This window comes from Phaenicophaeus curvirostris, chromosome 11 (assembly GCF_032191515.1).
Source record: "Phaenicophaeus curvirostris isolate KB17595 chromosome 11, BPBGC_Pcur_1.0, whole genome shotgun sequence".
Classification (NCBI taxonomy): domain Eukaryota; kingdom Metazoa; phylum Chordata; class Aves; order Cuculiformes; family Cuculidae; genus Phaenicophaeus; species Phaenicophaeus curvirostris.
The window spans coordinates 22508676-22529624 of record NC_091402.1 but is presented as its reverse complement, the minus strand read 5'-3'; the positions used below and the strand labels follow the sequence as shown (position 1 = coordinate 22529624).

General features: G+C 58.2%; 2 protein-coding genes across 5 annotated transcripts in view; both read left to right on the top strand.

Annotated features, from left to right (window-relative positions):
- The window catches only part of RBM6 (RNA binding motif protein 6), a 54873-nt gene extending 49664 nt beyond the window's left edge, over window positions 1–5209 (top strand). For both annotated transcript variants that reach the window (XM_069865598.1, XM_069865597.1), the window contains 5 exons: window positions 448–717; window positions 1292–1366; window positions 1890–1987; window positions 3195–3306; window positions 4940–5209. In XM_069865598.1, coding sequence (XP_069721699.1) covers window positions 448–717; window positions 1292–1366; window positions 1890–1987; window positions 3195–3306; window positions 4940–5065 — 681 coding nt within the window. In that variant the 3' untranslated portion in view covers window positions 5066–5209. The remainder of the gene's footprint in view (window positions 1–447; window positions 718–1291; window positions 1367–1889; window positions 1988–3194; window positions 3307–4939) is intronic.
- Window positions 1–20949, top strand: part of LOC138725082 (semaphorin-3D-like) — a 112721-nt gene that overhangs the window by 81647 nt on the left and 10125 nt on the right. The window contains exons 1-2 of one of the 3 annotated variants that reach the window (XM_069865601.1): window positions 10212–10289; window positions 18824–19029. In XM_069865601.1, the coding sequence (XP_069721702.1) occupies window positions 18906–19029 (124 nt within the window). In that variant the 5' untranslated portion in view covers window positions 10212–10289; window positions 18824–18905. Of the gene's footprint in view, window positions 1–10211; window positions 10290–13194; window positions 13323–18823; window positions 19030–20949 lie in introns of those variants that run through there. The other 2 variants (XM_069865599.1, XM_069865600.1) reach the window with 2 other exon arrangements.

Here is a 20949-nt window from a genome sequence, read left to right as displayed (position 1 = left end):
ATTGGAGTGGTGAAGGCAGGTTTGTTTTACAGCTCTGAGCTTGGTTGTAGGCTTCTAGCGTGGGGAAATTTCATACCTGCATTTAAGTAAGGTCTCCTCACTCAAGCAGTCCTCAGGCAGAAATCTCTTCCAGTCACCTCCAGACTGAGGAAATTCCAACCTTGCCGATCGCTGTTGCTAGAGGAAGTGACTGGCAGCAGCTCCCTGCCAAACAGCCGCTGCTTCAGTCAGCTTCTGGTGCTTAGGTGTGCAATGGATTGGGAAGAGGTTAAAATGCTGGCCAGCCAGCTGCTTTCCATTCCCTGCCTGTGCTGCTGGAATGCTGCTCTCAGGCTCTTGGGCTGGAACGGAGACAGAAGTCATGGGGAGATTGGCTGAGGAAGCAGAGCCCTGCATGGCCGGGCAGGCTCAACGCTACAGGTTATCACACTGTTCTGCCTCCCTCAGCCCAAGGTGGTGAACCCTCTGATAGGACTTCTGGGAGAGTATGGAGGAGACAGTGACAATGAAGAGGAGGAGGAAGAGGAGGAGCAGCCGCAGGCGCAGTGGCTGCCCCCTCCCCACCCACCAGCACAAGGCGAGGAGCAGCCAAGGAAGGCCAAGGCCAGCGACGACAAGCTGACTGACTGGAACAAGCTGGCCTGCTTGCTCTGCAGGAGGCAGTTTCCCAACAAGGAAGTGCTCATCAAGCACCAGCAGCTTTCCAACCTGCACAAGGTACGGGGGAGCTGGGGGGCTGCATCTGTGCTGCAGGCTGCCTTTGGCTCAGCTGCTTCATGATCTGCAGGGAGAATGCAATGGTTGGGTGGGAAGAGCTGTGCTGGATTTTACACAGTAGCAGGCAAAGTTCCCATCAAAGCGCTGTTCAAAGCATTGTGTGAGCTGCTGCTTCCTGCCTCGGGAGTGCTGTAACATCAAGGTGTGACTTTTTAAGCCGTAGTGAGATAGCTCAGGCTTGGGGAGAGTGGGGTGCTGGCACACACAAGTGTGATAGCAGCAAGAGCTTAGCGCATGCCCTTCCCATGTTCTGTGCTGCCTTTGAGCTCTTGCTTCTAGGAGGGCCAAACCTGCGTGCAGGTTAAAATAGGACTGGTTGCTGCCTTTACTATGGAGAGGAAGGGCTCCTGGCCTTCATGGGGAAGAGATAGTCTGGGCTGCAGGAGAAGCTGCTGCATCTGATAGAGTCCTTGTGCAAGAGCGTGCTGCCTTAGCTGCTCTCCTTGTGGGTGGAGCAAATGACCCTGACACTTGTATCTTCTGATGACGCTGGCTTCTGCTTTCCTTCTTCCAGCAAAACCTGGAGATACATATGAAGATCAAGCGATCTGAGCAGGAACTGGCATATTTGGAGAAGAGAGAGCGTGAGGTGGGTCTGTGGCAGTGAGCAGGCTTCTGTTTGTGGTCCTGCTAAGAGGATGTTGGTCCCAGGTAGACCCTGCCCCTAAGCACCTGCAGCTTTCGCATACAATGCCTCCCAAAGAGCCTTGTATGGAACTGTGGGCATTTGGACCTGTAGGTAGCGCTGTGACTTCTAAAAACAGGTCTCCCTCCTCCCAGAAGGGTCTGAGTGTGGTTCTGTTGTCCTACAAGCCAGTGCTGGGCTAAGTGGGACACGGATTTCCATCAAAAATTGATGCAGTGGATAGGTGGCTGCTGCCTGGCCACGAATGGGAGAATTGTACCTGTCCAGTGTGTGGAAGGCGGCAGAGCTACTCCCGGGGCCGTACGCAGCTGGAAGGCCACAATCACAGGGCTGGGTCAACCCAAAAGATGCCATCAGGACCAAGTGGATTTTGGGTCCCAAAACATCCAGGGATTGTGGGTTCTCATGACAGATTTCTCAAATTCTTCACCACTCCCATACTTACTTTCTTCTTTCTGTTATGAAGGGGAGATACAAAGACAAAGGAAATGACCAGAGAGAGAAATTCCAGCAGATGGACTCACCAGAGAGGAAACGACTCAGATACGATCGGGACCCGGAGAGGTATGGCTGCTCTTGGTCCAGTCTCTTGGAGGCTGCCGGTGCTGGGCTGGGGTGTGTGTGGCCGGCGTGCCAAGGCTGGGAATCCACCAGCGGGGTAGATCTGCAGGAGTAAAGCCCTGACAGGCTGGGATTCTTGTGGGCAGAGTTCCCCAAAGCATGAGCCTGTTGCACTAGGGGGTGGAAACGAGCAGTTAGGGGAAAGCAGAGAAAAGCTGGATGGGTGAGATGGGGGGTGGGTGTGCCTGGCTGGGCGTAGCGACTGCGTTCGGCTCCCATTCACCTCATCCTCGAGGCACTTGCTGTCCTCCTGTCCTGGCATCCAGCCATCGAAAGAAAGAGCAAAGCTGTGTTTCATCTGTTCCACTGACTCAGAGGGACGCGAGAAGCTGTTTCCATCTCATTCAGAGTAGGTGGGGGAAGAAAGTGCGTGCTGTGCGGAGCTGTCAAAAGGCCTGCCTGCTTCAAGCTCGCGTGTTCCAGTGAGCTGAGGAGGAACTGCTAGGCGTGTGTTGAAGACAAAACTGGTTGTGTGCCTGTTCCCTTCTCATACAGCACCTTTGAGGAGACCTTTCCTCCATGTCTTGCAGTTTAAAAATCCACATCTTCTCTCCCTCTGTTTCCCTGGAATAGCTGTGGATAAACTGAAGTGGTTTGTGTGCAGTGCCAGCAGCAGGCAGAAAGCAGAACTTGCCTGAAGGAAACTTATTTTTGTGCTGAGTGGTTTTCAAAACTATGGGTTTTGTTGAAATGCCTTGGATGAGAGATGACCAGGTGGGAGAAAGAGTGTCCAAGTCCACACTGCATCTACTGAGCTCAGTGACCACAGTGCTGGGAGGAAAGGGAGGTCTAACAGAGCAGCAGGGATTAGACTTCGCTTTCTGCAATTGCTACAATTCAGATTAAGAAATGTAAGCAGAGAGGGCTCCTGGCTTACTTGTACCATAAATATTTTGGAGCCTGAGCTCATTTCCTGTGCCCTGGTGTGTTTTCCCATGAGGTGGGACAAGAAGTTATGTGGTCAAAGGTGTCTGAGCCCTGCACACAAACCACCATGTTGGTTTCCTCGGGCAGTGTGCTGCTTGCGGGCTACTTAGGCCCTCAGGAGGAGCTGGAATGCCAAGGAAGGTGCTGTTCACAGAGCTAAAAATCCTTGGCATGTGTCCGAAGCATTACAAGAACCCAACAATTGATTCTGTCTCATTTGCAGTGACTATGACCCAAGGATTGATAGCAACAACAAAGGGAACCAAATGTTTCAGTCCACGGGGTGGAAGAGAGGCTTCGGCTACAACCAGCAGGGCACAACATCACCAATGGAGGTGAGTCTTCCCTTCCTTTCCATTGCTGCAGCCAGTAATATCTCCCAATATGTGTGCACTGATTAACTTTGCAGGCTGGGAGGGGCTGCAAGTCTCTTGGCAGTGGAAAAAGGTTAGAATTCATATGGATCTGGAGGGGCTGAAAATAGAGGAACAGTGAGCAGGGAGGGTGTGACATCCGATTAGTACCTGCCCAAAGCTGGGCTGGGGTTTGAGCAGGTCATCAGCTCGGCGCTCTGCAGCCACGTGAGCTGGGGAAAACGGTGAACCTCCTCCAGGGAGGTGTGAGCAGAGCCAAAGGCACAGGGCACGTGATGCTGTTTGGCTGCTCTGCTGGTGAGGCTCTCGCTGCCCTTCTGGACTTCGGAAGGGAGTAAATACTGGCATACATCGTCTGATGAGGAGCAGAGACCTCATCCACAAAGGGATTCAAGGATAGGCAGGGTTGGCTAGATTCTGCCTTCTGGGGCAGCCTGGTCTCTCCGTGGACCTTAATTTGCTGGCTCGGGTTTATGTGGCAAGCGGCCTGGGGCAGGGGCACGTGGGCTGCGCCGTGGCCTCGTGGCTGCTGTCACTTGTCGCCGCGGCTTTGTCGCCTGGCTGCCTCGCTGCCGTGGTGTCAGCGCTTCGCCAAGGGGCAGCAACTCGCAGCACAGCTCACGTTGCGACATTCGGCTCGCTGTGGAGTGTATCATTAAAGGCAAATATTTGAGGCTTCGTGACGTGCGTTTGCTGGAGCCCACGCACACAAGGCAAGATTCCGTCTTCAGTGCAGACGGCAGGAGCCGGCCCCAGCTGTTGCTCAGTCCTCACGGAGAGCTTCCTGTGGCCATAAAATGGGCTTTGTCGAAGAGCCAGCCCCAGCGACGTGTTCTGGGAGGTCTGACCTCTGATCTGTCCCTGCATTGCATGGGGGAAGCTGTTTGTAGAGCAGAGCCCTCGTGTGGTTCCTATAAAGGCCTCCCAAAAGAGCCCTCATGATGCGCTTTCTTCCCACTTTGAGACACACTGGGCAAAGCCACGTGCCCGCTGCAGCCCCACAGGACTTTGATCTCTTGGCCTAATTGATCGCATTGCTGATATTCAGATAAATCAGACTTAAAAGCAAAGAGAAGCTTTCAGCATTGGGCCTGCTCTCCTGGGCTAACTCTCGGCAGGTACTATGAATAATTCAGATGCTGGCTGCAAAAGCCAGTCGTTAAAACTGGTTGAAATTCAAAGTGAGCTACTGGAGCCCATGGGAACTCTATTAGAGGAGAGAACAGCTGAGCTTGAGCAAATGCAGGCTAACTGCAAACAGCTCCCCGGGAGCCCGGCGCTCTCCTTGGCACTTTCCTTCGCTCTGGTTCGATCCCTGCTTGCCCACAGCTGCCTCCTGTCTGCTGGCACTGCCTGCTTTGGCTCTGCCCGCTCCTACCCCGCCGTGTGCTCGTGCCGGTTGCCACAGCCGAGCCCTGGGGTTTCATTCTTGCTGGGCACTTGCTGGGTGTGTTTTTGTTGCCCACAACGGGCCAATAGTTCCTCCCAAACAGCTTTTGGAAGAACACGGTGCCTGTGCTGCTGCTCCTCTCCCGGATCCACGCGGGAGCAGTGAAGAGGAGGAATGGCTAACACGAGCTGTGTCTGTTTTCAGGCAGAGAATCGGAAGAGGGGCCCTGGCCTCGGGGCGCAGGGGAAGCCCGGCAGGCGCCAGTCCAACGAGACGTACCGCGACGCCGTCAGGAGGGTCATGTTTGCCCGCTACAAGGAGCTCGAGTGAACAGCAGAGAAAGCCCCGGGCCTGTCCCTCCCCTCCTCTCAGTGTCACGTTCTCTTGGGGCTTTGGTCTTTTCTTTTTGATTTTTTTTGAATTGTTACAGGTTTTGCTGCTAGGATTTTTTTTAATAAAACTGAAAATCAGTCAGTGCTTGTCCCTGGCCTAGAACAGCACGGTTTGAAAGCGCGTGATGCCGTGGAGGATCCCAGTGGGGTTTTGATCGTTGCTGCCGAGGTCCCTGGATGTTGCAGCCGGATCAGCGGGGCTGGGACGGGTTTGGTCACTCGGTGGCCCTGCGGCGTGTTCCCTGCCAGCTCAGGACAGACACTCCTGGTGTGAGGATGTGAGCTGGGAGCAGGGGCAGCCCCACAGCCTGCAAGGAATTGAGGAAGGGAATTCATCCTGGCTGTTGGCAAGGACACCATTGCGGTGCCGGTGAGGGCATGGGAGCGAGGGGAGGGAACAGGTGTGCCAGGGCAAGTCCTGTTATTTAGAAAGGGTCTGACACAGCCCCCTCCTGCTGCAGGGCCCCTCTGGGCCAGGGCTCTGTGCAAACCCAGCGAGAGCAGCGCACCAGGAACTCGCTTTGGGGAGCCCTGGGGAAGCTGAGGCAGTGGAAGGGTCACCCTGATGCTTGTGTGTTGGAACAAAGGCACTCGGGGACCAAGAGGCTCAACCAGCAGCCAGGAGCGGGGTCCCTAGGTTGGGAGGGTGTGGGTGACAATGGTGATGATGCTTTTAGTGGACATGTGAGTGGTCACCCTGAACCACAGGACACCCCTAGCTCTGGAAGAGTGGGAATAGAGAGGAATTATTCCAAACTAGAGCCTGATAGAGTCATGCAACATCTCAGAGCACAGCAACCCTTCATTCTCCTCTTAGTGATCTCCAGGTGAGGACAAAGAAGTTGGAGCAGTGCAGAAGGAGGCCCTGGCTGTTAGGGAGTTCTGCAGGCTGGGCAGCCAGCAGGGACTTCCATCCCTGTGGGAAGGGGAGGGACAGGGAAGGCAATGGGCTCCTGGCAAGGAGCTCCCCAGGAGGGAGCAGCTGTGGTGGCACAAGGTCTGGAGGAGCAAGCTGGCGCTCTTGAGCCTGGGAATTATTCACACACAGAGGGGAAAGAAGGGCGACTGCGATGGGACTGGTTTTTCAGGGGTGCTGGAGGGAAGCGGGGATTTGGGAGTGGATCAGTAGGTGCTGCGCAGGTGGCTTTCTTACACCCAGGTGTCCCGGGCACCTGTTTGTGCCAGAAATGAGCACCCGGAGCATCACTCCCCAGCAGAGCAGGAGGGAGCCTGGACAACCACCAACTGCAGGAACCCGGTATGTGATGTTATGAATTTGCTCAGTGGGTACATTGATCTTTGTGAAAACCCGTTAACAACTGATGACACTTGATTAATTAGAAGATAATAAACCAGATAAATGTAAGAGCAGCTTCCTTTGGACAGATGGACCTCACTAAATAATGTATGTTCTTGGCTTAGCTCTGCGCTCGCTTGTAGGCAGCGTGATGTGCATCTGTGAAAGGAGAGACAACAGCCCTGTCCTTGCAGGCTGATTGCCAGACTCCAGTCAGGAACAAGAGAGGAGCTGGAGCAGACTGCAGTGAGAGGAGGGGGAACACTAATTAAAAGAACCCTAATTGCAGGACGCATCCGTCTCCAATCAAGAGAAATCCAATTTCCATGCAGGTAGATCTGCCTCACATTTATTCTGTTAATCATAGAAATACTAGATTTTCTAGAATTATGGAACAGTTTGGGTTGGAAGGGACCTCAAAGCCCACCTAGTCCCACCCCTGCCATGGGCAGGGACACCTCCCCCTGGATCAGGGGCTCCAAGCCCCATCCAACCTGGCCTTGAACCCCTCCAGGGATGGGGCAGCCACCGCTGCTCTGGGCCACCTGGGCCACCTGGGCCAGGGCCTCCCCACCCTCAGCGTGAAGAATTTCTTCCTAATGTCTGATCTAAATCTTCTCCCTTCCAATTTAAAGCCATTCCTCCACATCCTATCACTCTGTCCTTGGAAAAAGCCCCTCTCCAGCTTTCCTGGAGCCCCTTTTCAGAAGGTCACTCTAAGGTCTCTCTGGAGCCTTCTCTTCTCCAGGCTGAACAACCCTGACTCTCTCGGACTGTCCTCAAGCAGAGGTGCTCCAGCCCTCGCACCACAGCGCTGTGGGCTGTACGAGCTCTGCCAGGGCGAGTCCTGTGCACACACAGCTCTGCTGGACACCCCGAGAGCACAAGGGGGGGCTACGGTTCTTCTGCTAAAATCTTTAGACGTAAATAGCTTGCAGTAAGCCATTTCTTATCTGCCTTTCAAACGAAGCCAAAAGCTTGATCTGAAATGAAAGAGGAGATGCCTAATGTTGAATGCCTCTGGTTAAAGATACTCAAGGAGTATCGGGAACAACTTAACTCATTTAATGTTTTAAGACACAAGGTACTGGAGTTGAATGTTCAGAGGAGGTTGTTGCTCAGATCATGCCCCCGGTTTAATGTAGGCTGTGTTTCTGTATTTATCCATATCCATACAAGAAAGACCGTTCTATTCTTCGTCCCTCGCGCTGGGCACATTGTGCTTTCAAATGTCAACAAATACCAGCTCTGTGAAGCGGAGCCTTCACGGACTTCCATCCCGGAGCACAAAGATTCACAGGAAGATGAATGACGCTATAATAAGTTACATAATGACCGGAATAGCCAAGATAAGCACAGACACAAGCCCTTGTCTAAATTCTAAGTGGATCTTTTTTTGCCAGCACATCTTGACGGGGTTATGGTTTGGACAAGTTGCTGCTGGGGCTGAACGGGGCACGGTGGCACCGGGCTGATCCTCAGCAGCCCTTCCCGAGGGATAGACAGCGCTGGCCCAGGGTCAGCACCGTGAAAAAAAGCTTCTCTCCAGCAATGGGCAGCCAGGAGGACACAGACCTCCCTCCTGATCCTCCCAGTGCTGGGGCAGCCACCGCCTCCCTGGGTGATCTATTCCAGTGTTTCATCACCCTCAGCGTGAAGAGGGGGTATTGGCTTAAAATTAAAGAGGGGAGATTCAGGATGGATAGAAAGAAGAAATTCTTTACGCTGAGGGTGATGAAACACTGGAATAGATCAGCCAGGGAGGTGGTGGATGCCCCATCATCTGGAAACATTCCGGGTCAGGTCAGATGGGGCTCTGAGCAACCTGATCCAGTGAAAGGTGCCCCTGCTCCTGGAGAGACGTTGGTACAGGTTGGGCTTTAGAAGTCCCTTCCAACCTAAACCATTCTATAATTCTATAGCATTTCCAGTCATGGAAGGGGATCTACAGCTTGCCATGACTGTGCTGTTCTTGTGCTGAGAAGCCGCAGAGGATCGGCCACACAAGGACCAGCCTGCGTGTAGACGTGCTCCTCGCCAGCCCCGGGAGCTCAGTCCCGCTCCGTGCACGCGCTGCTCGGCTCAGTTGCAGCCTGGAGGAGGCCAGTCCCATCCCACTATTCCCACACGCCTTGCTTCCCTGCGGAGCGCTTGGGTGTGTGGCGAGGAAGATGGGAAATGAGAGCATTTTCACTCCCAGGGGCCTGAGTCCTGCTTCCCACACAATGGAAGGATGGGCTGGTCCAGAAACAGCAGAGCCGGCTGAGAGCTGATGCTCCCGCTCTGGAACCATCTCCAGTCACACCTCTCCAACCCCACTACTGCAGGGAAGCCCAGAGCTGCGGGACACCTGGCTGCTACCTACCTGGCTTCACATCACATTGTGGTGTGATCCACCCGGCGACAAGTAGAGGCTCAGTCCGAGGAGCTGACGTGCTCGTGTTGGGGTGGTTTAAGTTCCCCTCCAGGCAGCAAGAGCAGGTGACCGCGGCGCAGACAGTGCCCTCGCTCGCTGGGGCTGGGGTAGCGACAGGTCCCACCAACAAGCTGGTAACAAAGCTTCTGTACCACAGGTCTGAGATCCATCCAGGAGCTGGGGCTGCCCCATCAGCCTGAATCCTGTCCAGGAGAGCAGTCAGAACCTGCAGCTCAACTTTGGAGAGCGCTCCCAGCCCTGGCCTGGGCGGCAGGTGTGAGGTGGGTGCCCACCTGAGCCCCGTCCCAGGGCCCCAACACCTGCCTGAGATCTCGGGCAGCTCCCTTGGGTCCTTGCTATCGCTTGGGCTTAGGAGAGGGGCCAAGCACCTCTGTGGGTGGAGGGTGGTTAGACACCTCCGGGGATGGGGCAGCCACCCCTGCTCTGGGCAGCTTGGGCCTCCCCACCTTCCCAGTAAAACATTTCCCACTGACATCTCATCTCAATCTTTGTTCTACGATCTCATCTCAATCTTAGCCTGGAGAAGAGGAGGCTGAGGGGAGACCTCATTGCTCTCTGCAACTACCTGAGAGGAGGTTGTGGAGGGGAGGGAGCTGGGCTCTTCTCCCAAGGGACAGGGGACAGGACGAGAGGGAATGGCCTCAAGCTCCGCCAGGGGAGGGTCAGGCTGGACATTAAAGAGAAATTTTTCCCGGAAAGGGTCATTGGTCCCTGTCCGAGGCTGCCCAGGGAGGGGGTTGAGTCACCTTCTCTGGAGGGGTTTAAGGGACGGCTGGACGAGGTGCTGAGGGACACGGGTTAGTGTTTGATGGGAACGGTTGGACTCGATGATCTGATGGGTCTTTTCCAACCTGGTCATTCTATGATTTTCTTCTAAGCTCTCCCCTCAACCTTTCTCCTAAGCCCCCCTCTCCCCCGCTTCAGCTCAGGCCCCTCCCCAGGCCCCTTCAGGATCTCTCGGGGCTCTTCCCTCTCCTCGCAGCCGCTGGGTCCGTCCCGCACCGCTAGGTGGCAGCGGCCGCTCACCGGGGGGCTGGGGGTGCTCGGGGGGGGGGCTGGGGGCTGGTCTGGGGGCCGGGGGGCTGGTCTGGGGGCCTGGGGGCTGGCCTGGGGGCCGGGGGGCTGGTCTGGGGGCTGGTCTGGGGGCCTGGGGGCTGGTCTGAGGGCCGGGGGGCTGGTCTGGGGGCTGGTCTGGGGGCCTGGGGGCTGGCCTGGGGGCCGGGGGGCTGGTCTGGGGGCTGGTCTGGGGGCCTGGGGGCTGGTCTGGGGGCTGGTCTGAGGGCCGGGGGGCTGGTCTGGGGGCTGGTCTGGGGGCCGGGGGGCTGGCCTGGGGGCCGCCCCGCTCCTCCCCTCAGCCCGGGTGCCCCGGGAGGCGGCGGGAGCCGCGGCGGCCGGTGAGCAGCGGGGCGGGTTGATCGAGCGGCTGCGGTAATTAACTTTCGCGGTTCTACCTATCGATGTCTTAACCTGGACCCCGGGAGGTTCTGTTCTGCCCTTACTCCCTCTCCGGAGCTGCTTCTCCTGAGGTTTCTCGGCTCGGAGGCTCAGGTCCCGCCTCGGGCAGGTGGTCGCTGCCCACCTGGGCTTCCCAGGGCTCCAACAGGGCTCGCTCGGGTTTTCTCCCGCTTCCCAAGAGAAAATGGATCGTTTGCCCCCAGGAGAGCCCCGGGTCAGGGGGGAAAACACCCTCCACGGGGAAACTGACCCCGGCTTGGGCTTCGGGAAGGCTGCTGGGGTGGAAAAACGGGAACAGGCTGAGCAGGGAGGGGGTTGAGTCGCCTTCCCTGGAGGGGCTGAAGGGACGAGGGGCTGAGGGACAGGGGGTAGTGACTGATGGGAACGGTTGGACTGTGATGCTCGGGGTGAGGGCGGCAAGGAGAAGCCTAAATGGTTGATTATGTCTAGAAACAAATAACAGAGCAGAGGCTGAGGGCAGACCTCATTGCTCTCTACAGTTACCTGAGAGGAGGTTGAGGAGAGGAGGGAGCTGGGCTCTTCTCCCAAGGGACAGGGGACAGGACGAGAGGGAATGGCCTCAAGCTCCACCAGGGGAGGGTCAGGCTGGACATTAAGAAAAAATTCTTCACAGAAAGGGTCATTGGGCACTGGCAGAGGCTGCCCAGGGAGGGGGTTGATTCACCTTCCCTGGAGGGGTTTAAGGTGCGGGTGGACGAGGTGCTGAGGGACACGGGTTAGTGATTGATGGGAATGGTTGGACTCGATGATCTGATGGGTCTTTTCCAACCTGGTGATTCTATGATTCTATGAAAAGTCTTCGTGCACTTAAATTAAGACAAAGAGGGTTATTTCTCCCCATCCTAGAAATAAGACCGTCTCTGGCAGGAATCGCCGCTCCTGCAGGTGCGTGGCCGCCCCAGGTGAGGGACGCGCTGCCCACGGGAAGCCCTCAGGAGCCCAACAGGTGGGTGCTGCCGGGCTTTGGCGTCGCCTCAGCCTCGTGCTGCCACCGTGGCTGAGTTCGGTTAAGCACCTTATTGCCCATAAGGCATCACTGTGTTAATCTGGCTGCTGAGAACCAGCGTGGGATTTCTAAGCTGGAAACCAGCAGTTTTGGATGTAGCTGCGCACCCAAGGGAAGAGGGACAAGTGCTGTAGGAGAGGGGTGGCTGCAGCGATCCCGCACACACGCCGGCCACGCGACCCGCACGGAGAGCTTTCTCCTGGCCAAGCGGAGCGTGTCCCAGCCCAGAGGGACGGGGGCAGCCCCGACAGGTCACGGGCTCGACACGCCGGGTCGCTGTAACAGATGGATTTCTCCTGCAGAGTTAACGGTCTTGGAAACGACAGAGCCACAAACATCCTTGTGATTTATGAGCTGGGGATGGGGAAGTTGATTGGAAAGCCAGGGCAGAGATATCAGCTCTATAAGAAATATGGGAAGAATTCATCCATAATCTAATCTCGCTGAATTCCACAAGGATGTGAGGCAGGGATCGTTCGCTCTGGTTCTTTAGGTTGAGATTTAAACAGGAAACCCCCAAGGATGTAAGTTATTCTCCCAAATACCGATGCGCTCGTGCGTGGAGGCTGGAGAGGGGATGCCGCGGGCTGAGCCATACCGGCTGGTGGGGTTAGAGGTGATGCCAGGCTGCAGGGCTGGGTTAGAGGTGATGCCAGGCTGCGAGGCAGCTGAGCAGCACCGAGCTCAAGCAGAGGGAGCGGGAGCCGAGTGTGGGGTCCTCGGCTGGGCTCACTGCTAGTGATGCTCCTTGCCAAGCCTTGAGCCAGCAGGGCTGGAGGATGTTCTCAGGGTTTCTGGCTGCGTCTCTCTCTGCTGTGCTCCTGTGACCCCCTCCCAGGGGCTGCTTACAGCAAGGATGAAGATTTATTGTAAACTTTGGTCCCCAGGCTCTTGGAGCTGCCTCTTCCTCCAGGTTCGGTCTATCCCTGCTGCAGCTGGGATACAGAGAGAGGCGCCTTCGCCACCGTGGGCTAATTAGGGCTTTAGAGGCACTCGCGGCTGCAGTTCCAAATCTGGTGTTGAAAGCACCAAAATCCCAGCTGTGAAATCCAGCATCTACCTGGATGTCAAGGCGTGATGGATTTCCTGGCACCCCAGAGGGCACATTCCGTATTCCTGGCAGAGATAAGGCTTTATGAGTCCCCGATGCGGGCACTGCAGGATGTGTGGCTGCTGCCATCTCCGTGCTCGGAGTTGGTTGGACTCGATGATCCTGTGGGTCTCTTCCAACCTGGTTATTCTATGATTCTATGGCCCCGGGTTCCCGCAGGGACACTCGCACGCCCCGGGCCGGCACAGCTCAATCGCAGCAGCGCGAGGGCACGGGGCTCGGCTCCGGTGAACGTCACCCCAGTTGACTCAGGAGCCTGCCCGGGGCTCGGTCTCCCTAAAACAATGCCCTTCACCGGCCCTGGGGGTTATTGTTCTTGTGTCACGCGCTGGCGAGCGGCCACGTATTGTGCACAGGAGCTGCCCCGCTTCTCCCACCGCTGCACTCAGGTTTACTTTCCCGTTTTCCAGGAGGAGGCCACTGATGTCAGCTAATTATTTGTCCCGACCACTTGGTAATTGGCAAAAAAAAAAAGAAAAAAAGAGGGTTTCAGTTTCAATCTGTCCATTGTCCACTGAGAGAGGAGCCGGTCTTCCCACAGTGGGTGCTTCCACCTGCGTGCTGGAGCTCCATGTGCACGTGTGCATGGGCCGTGGTAGGGGCAGCCGATGGGCTGGGCTGCTCTGTAGGAGGATGAGCTGCTCTTTGGAGGGAGACGGGACACTCAGGGTCTGTCCCTGCCTTTTCTGGGCCATAGGTAGGTCGCTTGGTCCATGTGAGCCTCAGCTCCACATGGGAATCCAGTTGCACCCCTTGTATGGGAGGTGCTCCAACCCTCAGATCATCTCTGTGGCCTCCTCTGGACTCGCTCCAAAACCTCCTGTTTTTTCCAGTGCTGAAGACTCCAGAACTGGACACAGGGCTCCAGGTAGGGTCTCAGTAGAGGGGCAGAATCCCCTCCCTCACCCTGTTGGTCCCTCTACATGGAGAACTGCATGAAATAGGAGTTGAAAAGGAAGGATGAGGATGTGTTCTGGGAGCAGCGGTGGTTGCTTCTGGGCTGCGCAGGCCGGCTGAGCACCCTGGCACAGGGATCCACGTGGTGAGGAGGCAACTCCACTTGTGACCATCTGCCGGGCTGGGTTAGCTCTGTTTGAGGCAGCCGGTTAAAGGATTGTGAAAGGAGAGCTGCCTGCCTTACTGTGTGCTGCTGTGGCTGTTGCCCTGGCTCCCCTCACCCCAAAGCCGCGGCAGACGTCCAGCAGCCCCTGACAGATGTGCCTTCACCTTCAGCTCCGCCTGGAGCTGACCTGGTGTCTCCTGGGGGAGGAGGAAAGAGCAGCCGGCTGGGGTGAAGGGCCTGGAGGGCATCCGCAGCGCCTCTGCCAGCTGCTGATCCTCAGAAACACCCTGCCTGGCTCTGGCCAAGCCCCTTTGCCAGGCAGAGCTGCTGGGCTGAGCCTCCGAGGAGGCTATCGGGGCTCTGCGGGGTCAGAGGCTTGTGAGCCGGCGAGCTCACCCCACAGTCCGGGCTGTAGTGACCCAGGAGCCTGGCCAAGAGGCTCTGAGAAGCAGCAGATAAGAGCGTAGGCAGCCTCCAGCTCATTAAAATCCTTCCCCTGACGAAGCCCCCCACGCCTGTTCCAATTAGTGCAGCGGGACGGGGCGAGCAGGGAGCAGGGCTCCCAGTGATGCTAAGACAACACTGAGCAGCTTTTGAGTGTGAGGGGAGCAGCGAGAGGCCCCGGCAGCACAGGTGGCAGCTGTGGCCAAGCGGGTGAGCCGGGGCGGTGGGGCAGAGCAGGTTCTCACAGCCAGAGCACCCCAGGATTTAGAGCAGAGAGGCCAGCAGCTCTCAGAGAGGGGCCGAGCATCCCTGCCCCATAGGTCTGGAGCTGGGGAGCAATAGCCACGCTGAGAGTGATGAAAATGCATGTTATGGATTGAGCGGGTTTGCTGCAAAGAGACCCAGGAGTTTATGGGGCCATGGGCTCTGGCTTGGGAGCGCTGGAGAAGGCAGCAACTTGCCTGTCTAGGGATGCTTCTCCGCTCCCCAGCGCTGTTTCTCCCGTGAGGTCCCCCAGGCATGGAGCTGTCTCCCTTGGCTCCCTGCTGGGGCGCTTCAGAGGGACACCAGGACCGTGAGCCCATCTCCTCTTCTCGGGAGCAGCAGCTGTGACAGTCGGCGATGGCTGAGCCTGTTGGGTTGGAGCTGGTGACCCAGAGCTGGTGAGCTGTCACCAGCCCCTCTCCCCAGCCAGCCTGGGGCAAGAAGCTTTAGAAAACGCAGCCCTGGCTCGGTCCATGCTGACTCCTGCCCTGCAGCCCCTGCCAGGTTTTAGCACGCGCGTGATTCCCGCAGCCCCCAGCTCCCGAGCCGAGGGCTGTATTGGATGTCAGGCCATGTGGCAGACAGGTGACGAGGGCGGGTTTGTCCCACAGTGGGTATCAGTGGCTCTGAGGAATGTGATGCTGCCTCTGGGGACCCTGTGGCTTTGGGAGCTGCCCTGGCAGCACAGAACCTCTTTGCTGCTTTATTTGGGCACTTTAACACAACAACAGCGGGTGGCAAACCCCTTCCCAAAGGAACCTTGGGAGCCAGGTTGGGAGGCTACTGTGCCAAATCAATCCAGATTTTAACACACCAGCTTACTCTGGAGTTCAACGCACCAAGTCAACCCTGGGATGGGCTGTAGGGCTGCTGAGACGATTGCTCTGCTCTTGTTCCACCTCCCCGACCCTCTGCTTTGTTCCGGGAGGAGCTCAGCCTTTTTCCAAACCTGCCCCCGTGCCACTGCCAGCTGGTCCCGGTGTGGTTCATCCCTGCCAGGAGCTCTGGCCAGGGCAGAACCGCGAGGCTCGGCAGGACCTGAGCATGGGCTGTGCTGGGGATGCTGACAAACCAGCTGTGAAGAGAGGAGGGGAAGCGCAGCGCTGGTTCGGAAAGGAGGGAGCCGGAGTGTGAGCAGAGTCCTGCGACTGTCGAGAGATGTCAGGGCTGGCAGGGAGCCTGGTGGCAGAGAAATGATGAAGGCAAAGCTCGACCAAGCTCAGACCTTCTCCAGCTGAACAAGCTCTCTGTTAAACCCTCCAAAATCCACTCCCCTCTGCTTCTGGGGCCCTGTGGGATGTTCACTGCTGGGCACGTGTCACTTATATTTCTGAGGGACTGACTGACACCTTGCCCAGCGCGGTGTCCTGATGTCACCTGAGCTCTGGAGCTGGATCTGGGTCCCAGCCCTGGGGCTGTGCTGCGGGAGCATCCCGTACCTCTGTCTCCATCCCACAGCTCAGCATCTCGGGGGTTCCCAGCACTGGTCCTGCCCTGGGGAAGGCAGGGAGGGAGCTGACGGGCCACCTTGGTGTCAGTGTCCTCCCCATTAAAGAAGGGCGACAGCTGCTTCTCCCTCCAGCTGCTGGAGCATCCATCATCCTGCCCGGGATGGAGGGGAGCAACCCGCACCCCGGGCTGAGCCGGGAGGGCTCCTGTGCCCCCATGGGCAGCAGCGGGGCCGGCAGCACTTTAGGGAGAGGGGGAGCCACGGGCAGGGGGGCACGCTGAGGGTCACCACCCACAGCTCAGCTGCGCTCGCCCCTGCACGCCGGGTGCCCCCTTCCCACGGCACAAACCGGCGTGAGCACCAGCACCACGCAGAGGTGCCCGCAGGGACGGGCACACGGGCTGAGCCGTGGGACGGCGCAGGAGAGGAGAGGACTCCCTGATGGGGGGCACTGCTGTCCAGCCTGCTGGACCTCCTGGCCTGGCTTTGCCCCCGTTTCTTAGCCGGGGCAAAGTTCCACTCAGCCGTTCCATCCCACCTCAGGCCGACAGCGGCGTGCAGTCCGTCTCCTCCCCTTGGCTCCTGTCCCTGGGGTCCCCCAGCTGCCGGGGGCCAGTGTTGGCCCCTGCCCGTGGCCTGGCCAGCCCTGCAGTGTAACCCAAGAAGCAGGAGGCTGCAGAGGCGGGTGAGGATTAGCTGGGACACAATCGGGTCCTGTGAGAGCGGTGGAGCACATGGCGGGCTGTGCTGGGCAGGAGGCTGCTGATAGCCCTGCAAGATCGCCGAGGAACTCGAGTTCAGCACGCTCTTCCCTCTTGGGAGAGAATCCATAGCCTGATAAATCCCCTGCCAGGGCCCTTCCCCCTCTGAAGTTTGGGCTTTATTACACTGTTTGTGGCATCTCAGCAAATAGGAGTTGCTGGGAGGGAATCAGTGCTTTCACGGGTGAGCAATTCCTCCCCATCCCCACAATCTCCAACAGGAGGGATTTGTCTTTCCCCTGTGCTGCTCAGTCTCTGGCAAGACCTTCCAGGGGACTCGGTCTCCAAAGGATAAATTCAGTGCCGTGTCGTGGAAGGGCGGCTCTAGATGGGAGCCCAGGTGGGAGGGGAGGAGGGCAGGGACGGGGGCACTGGGCATCGCGGGAACACTGGGACAGCGTCAGCCCAGCACCGCGGCGTCCCCACCCGTGCCACGTACTGTGAGGCATTCCTGGTGGCTGCCACCCCCGGGACAGGGCTGCAAACACCCACAGCCGCCTCCTCAGGCCCCCACGGTCCCCGATGTGTGAAATCCTTCTTCCCTAACCCCCAGACACCCCTCTGCCAGCAGCCTGCCCTCATCAGCACTTCCCTCTCCAAACTGAGATAGAAATAGTTGCAGCTCGGGCCAGTTGATTATTTAAAGCTGTCGTGAGTGTTTAATTTAACCCTGGATTCATCATCGGCAGCTTGTTTCCATCCACTAGACACCCTCCCAGTGTAAACTCTGCCTCTGCTCAGCTCTTCACCTCCAGGCAGGTTGGGGCAGAGGTTTCTGGGCAGGGGCTGTGTCCTCGCCGCGTGTCCCCATGTCCCCGCTCCGGCTGGCACAGCGAGGGGTGGCCTCGCGCAGGTGCCGCGGGCACAGCCGGGTCTGGGAGCTGCTCCTGGGGCTTTGTCCGTGTGGCTGGATGTGTGTCCAGAGGCAGCCGTGCCGACCCCTCGCTGCTGCCTGGGCAAAGGCTTGCGGAAAGAATAATACCTACTGGAAATCCCTCTTCCTGTAAGCAATCCTCCGAGAATTCTTTCTTTCCTTGCCCACTTTAAATCCCTCCAGCACGATCCTCACCTTTTCTGTACCTGCACCCAGCTCTGCCAGGGCTCCGGGTTCCTCCCGTGTGTGGCTGCAGCTCCTCACACCTGCCTTTGGTGTCCCCAGGTGAATCATAATCAGGGAATTATTGAGGTTGGAAAAGCCCTCTCAGCTCATCCAGTCCAACCCAACCATGCCTGATAAACCGCGTCCCCGGGGCCACAGCCCCACACTTTGTGAACCCCTCCAGGGATGGAGACTCCAGCCCTGCCCTGGGTTTTTGGAGAGAGGGAATTGGTAGAAGTGAAGGGATGGAGCGGTGCTAGAGCAGAGCTGTCCATGAGCTCACGCACACCCGCCCCACCGCCCCGTCCCCTGCTGCAGGCGTGTAAAGCATCGCTGAAGCTCACCTAAAGCTCACCCTACGGCCACGCACGAACGTGTCCTGGAGGCAGGAGCGGTGCCCTGCCTGCCATCTGCAGCATCCCGACCCACCCTGGCGTCCCCAGGAGCTCCAGGTCATGAAAGGTTCCTTAGCCCGAAGTTAAGCCTCGCACGGGCCCTGCTGCATTTATAGAAGGCTGCAATTAGAGGCCAGCGTTTTCCCAAGTCCTCCAGCAACCGAATGCGTGTTGGCAAGGAAAAAACTCTTTGTCAGACCCCAGGCGTGTCCTTGTGATGAGCCCTGGGATAACGGCAGTCGCTCAGGGCACGGCTGCACCTCAGCAGCAGGACGGGTCTGGGAGACGGTGGCAGAGGGCAGGGAAGAGATGGAGTCCCTGGAGCATCCCCAGTACTGGAAAACCACTCGTCATCTCTGCTTGCTGGGAGGGTGTCTGGGGGAAGCAAGGGGAGCACTGCCTGCTAGCAGGTCCTTAGTCCCTCCTCATCCTACCCAAACGGTCAATGACCGGAGGCTGCAGGGACAGCCTGGCCAGCGAGACGCCTGCCTCCCTGGGCCCCTGCTTTCTCTCCCAGCCTGCCTGCTTTGGGCTGCACCAGCTCCTCAAGGCAGGGCTTGTCTCCGTCGTCGCTCCCCAGGGAGGGTTGGGCTCTGGTCTCTGCAGCCTGCGAGTGCTCTGCTCAGATAAACCCTGACCAGGCGCTTGCAGCGGGAGCTGCAAGGTCCGCAGCCTGTGCCGAGCTTTGGGCGCTGTGGGCGTGCGGAGGGCTGGCCACTGGCTCTGGGTGACTCCTCTCTGCCAGCTACATCTTCTCGGGGACAAGCAGGTCTCCTGAGCCATTGCTTGTGGTGCCTCAAGTACTTCTTCTTCCATCCAGGGGATGGTGGGACGAGGGTCCTGATCTGCACACAGCCCACTGTGGTGCAGCCTCCCCCGTTCTGTGCTTGCAGCTCGTGGCGGAGGTGACATCTCGGCGCTGGAGCGTGGTGCTGTGAGGACGAGCTGCCTCTTCTACACGTACCAAGAACCAGGATGCGCGTTGCCCCTGGCCGCAGGCTGCCCCTCGCCACCCTCCTCCTGTGCCTCCTCCTGCAGCAGCTGGGCACCAGCACGGCATGGAAGCAGCACGCTCCGCGCCTTCGTCTCGCCTACAGAGGTAAGGGGGATGTCTGGCTGGATTTCCTTGGGAGGGCTGGGAGAGCATCCTTGCAGCCAAGGAGCAAAGTTGTGTCTGCGTCTCCCCAGGACGGGCCCCTGAGATGTTTCTCCAAGCACAGCACGTGGGGATTCTGCACTGATGCTGGTGGCATCAGAGAAGGGCACTGAGCAGGGCTGAGGCAGAAGGGATTTCTCCTTCTGCTCAGGCTCACTCTGAGCATCTTATGATGTAGCCCAGGCTGGAGCTGAGCTGGGCAGCCCCAGGAGAATGGGGACGCTGACCCTGGGTGGTGATACTGGCCCTTCCCCTGCCTCCACCAGCGCAGCCCTGCCCCAGCTCAGCCCTTCTGCCCTTACCCCTCCTTCCCTGCCCAGGTCAGACTGATCCACAGTGCAGATCATTTCCCTGCCACGCTTCACCCTTCCCCCTGCATCTGTCTTGTCTGTTTAGATGATGAGCTGTTTGGGGGAGGCCCAGTTTGCTCTTCTTGTACCTTATGCAGAGGTTGTGGGCTGCTTTCAGTGACCTGAAGATGCAGGAGTAGCAGACTGACAGGCAGCGCAGTGCGCAGCCCAGCAGAGAGGTGCAGAAACGGGAAGAGTCTCTGCGGGGCAATGGCCTCGGAAGTTAGGGCAGAGGCAGCTGGTCACCCTGTCATGGACCTGCAACATGGACTTGGCCAATTTTCCTAATTTCAGCTTCTCCTGTTGAAAGAGGGCAAGTTTCTTTGAAGGACAGACAGCTCAGCACGTCCCTGGTGCTGCTCTGGCTGCGGCAGTCGGGGACGAGGCAGTGTAGCTTTCCCACAGGCATCGCACCCAGAGATCTTGGCCTGCCCCATCACCCTGAGAAGCTGCTCTCCAGGCAGTGGCCACCAGTGATGTGGGAGATGCTGGACCTCGCAGGGATGCAGGGTATCCCTGTGGGGAGATGATCCCCACTGATAGCCCAGCGTGGAGGGACAGTCCAGGGTCTGGTTTTCCTTGGAGCCAGAGGAGGCAGAGCCAGGCGGCTGGGGCGCTGACTTCAAAGTCTTGCAGTGAGCTGGGGCCAGACATGCCAAAGCCCTCGAGTGCTGGGCAGAGGCAGAAGAGGAAGCTCCCAGCATCTGGAGGGCTCAAGGAACGCGCGAACAATGGAAGGGATGTGACTCACGGACAGCAAGGGGCAGGTTCAAGGACACAATGCCTCGAGAAGTTTAGGTTTAAAAACCCCTCGGAAAGAAAGAATAACAGGAGGCCTTTGAGAGTCCATCTATGGGATCAGCCTCGCGCTCAGCTCCCAGCATGGGGGAGGCAGGCAGAGCCCAGGGAGAAGATGCAAGCAGGTTTGTGAGAAGGAAATGACAGCACCGAAGGCTGGGAGAGCAAAGGAAGGATGGGGCAGAGGGCACGGGGCCAGGAGCAGCCGCAGAGGCTCCTGCCCGGCCAAGGAGGAGGTTGATAATGGCTCGCTGGCCATTGTGGCCAAGCGAGCCCCGGGCTACGCTGGGTCAGGCTGGGTCAGCCCTGGGCAGAGCCACTCTGGCTTCTGAGCCCACACAGCAGCGAAGCGAAGCCACAGCACGCCGGCTGCTCCTCTGGTGCCCTAAACGGGGCAGGCACGGCTAGGAGCTGGCACACGGCTCTTCTGCCAGCCTTTGATCTGCAGCCAGGAGCCAGAAGCCAAGCAGCAAGTGCTCAAGCGCGGGAGGCTGCTGGGCGGCTGCTTATCAGCACCAAAAGCGGCACTGGCACGTCTCTCAGCGGCCGACGGCAGCGAGGGGCTGATTTAACGCCAGGCTGCAGGGCTGTGCCGTGGTCTGTGCTGCCTGGGGGAAGGGGCGAGGACAGCCCCGCGGCACAGCCGGGCTCTGGCCCCGGGAAGCCCAGGGTCGCCCTGCGCGGAGGACGCTGCGGCCGAGGAGCGGGCGGTGAT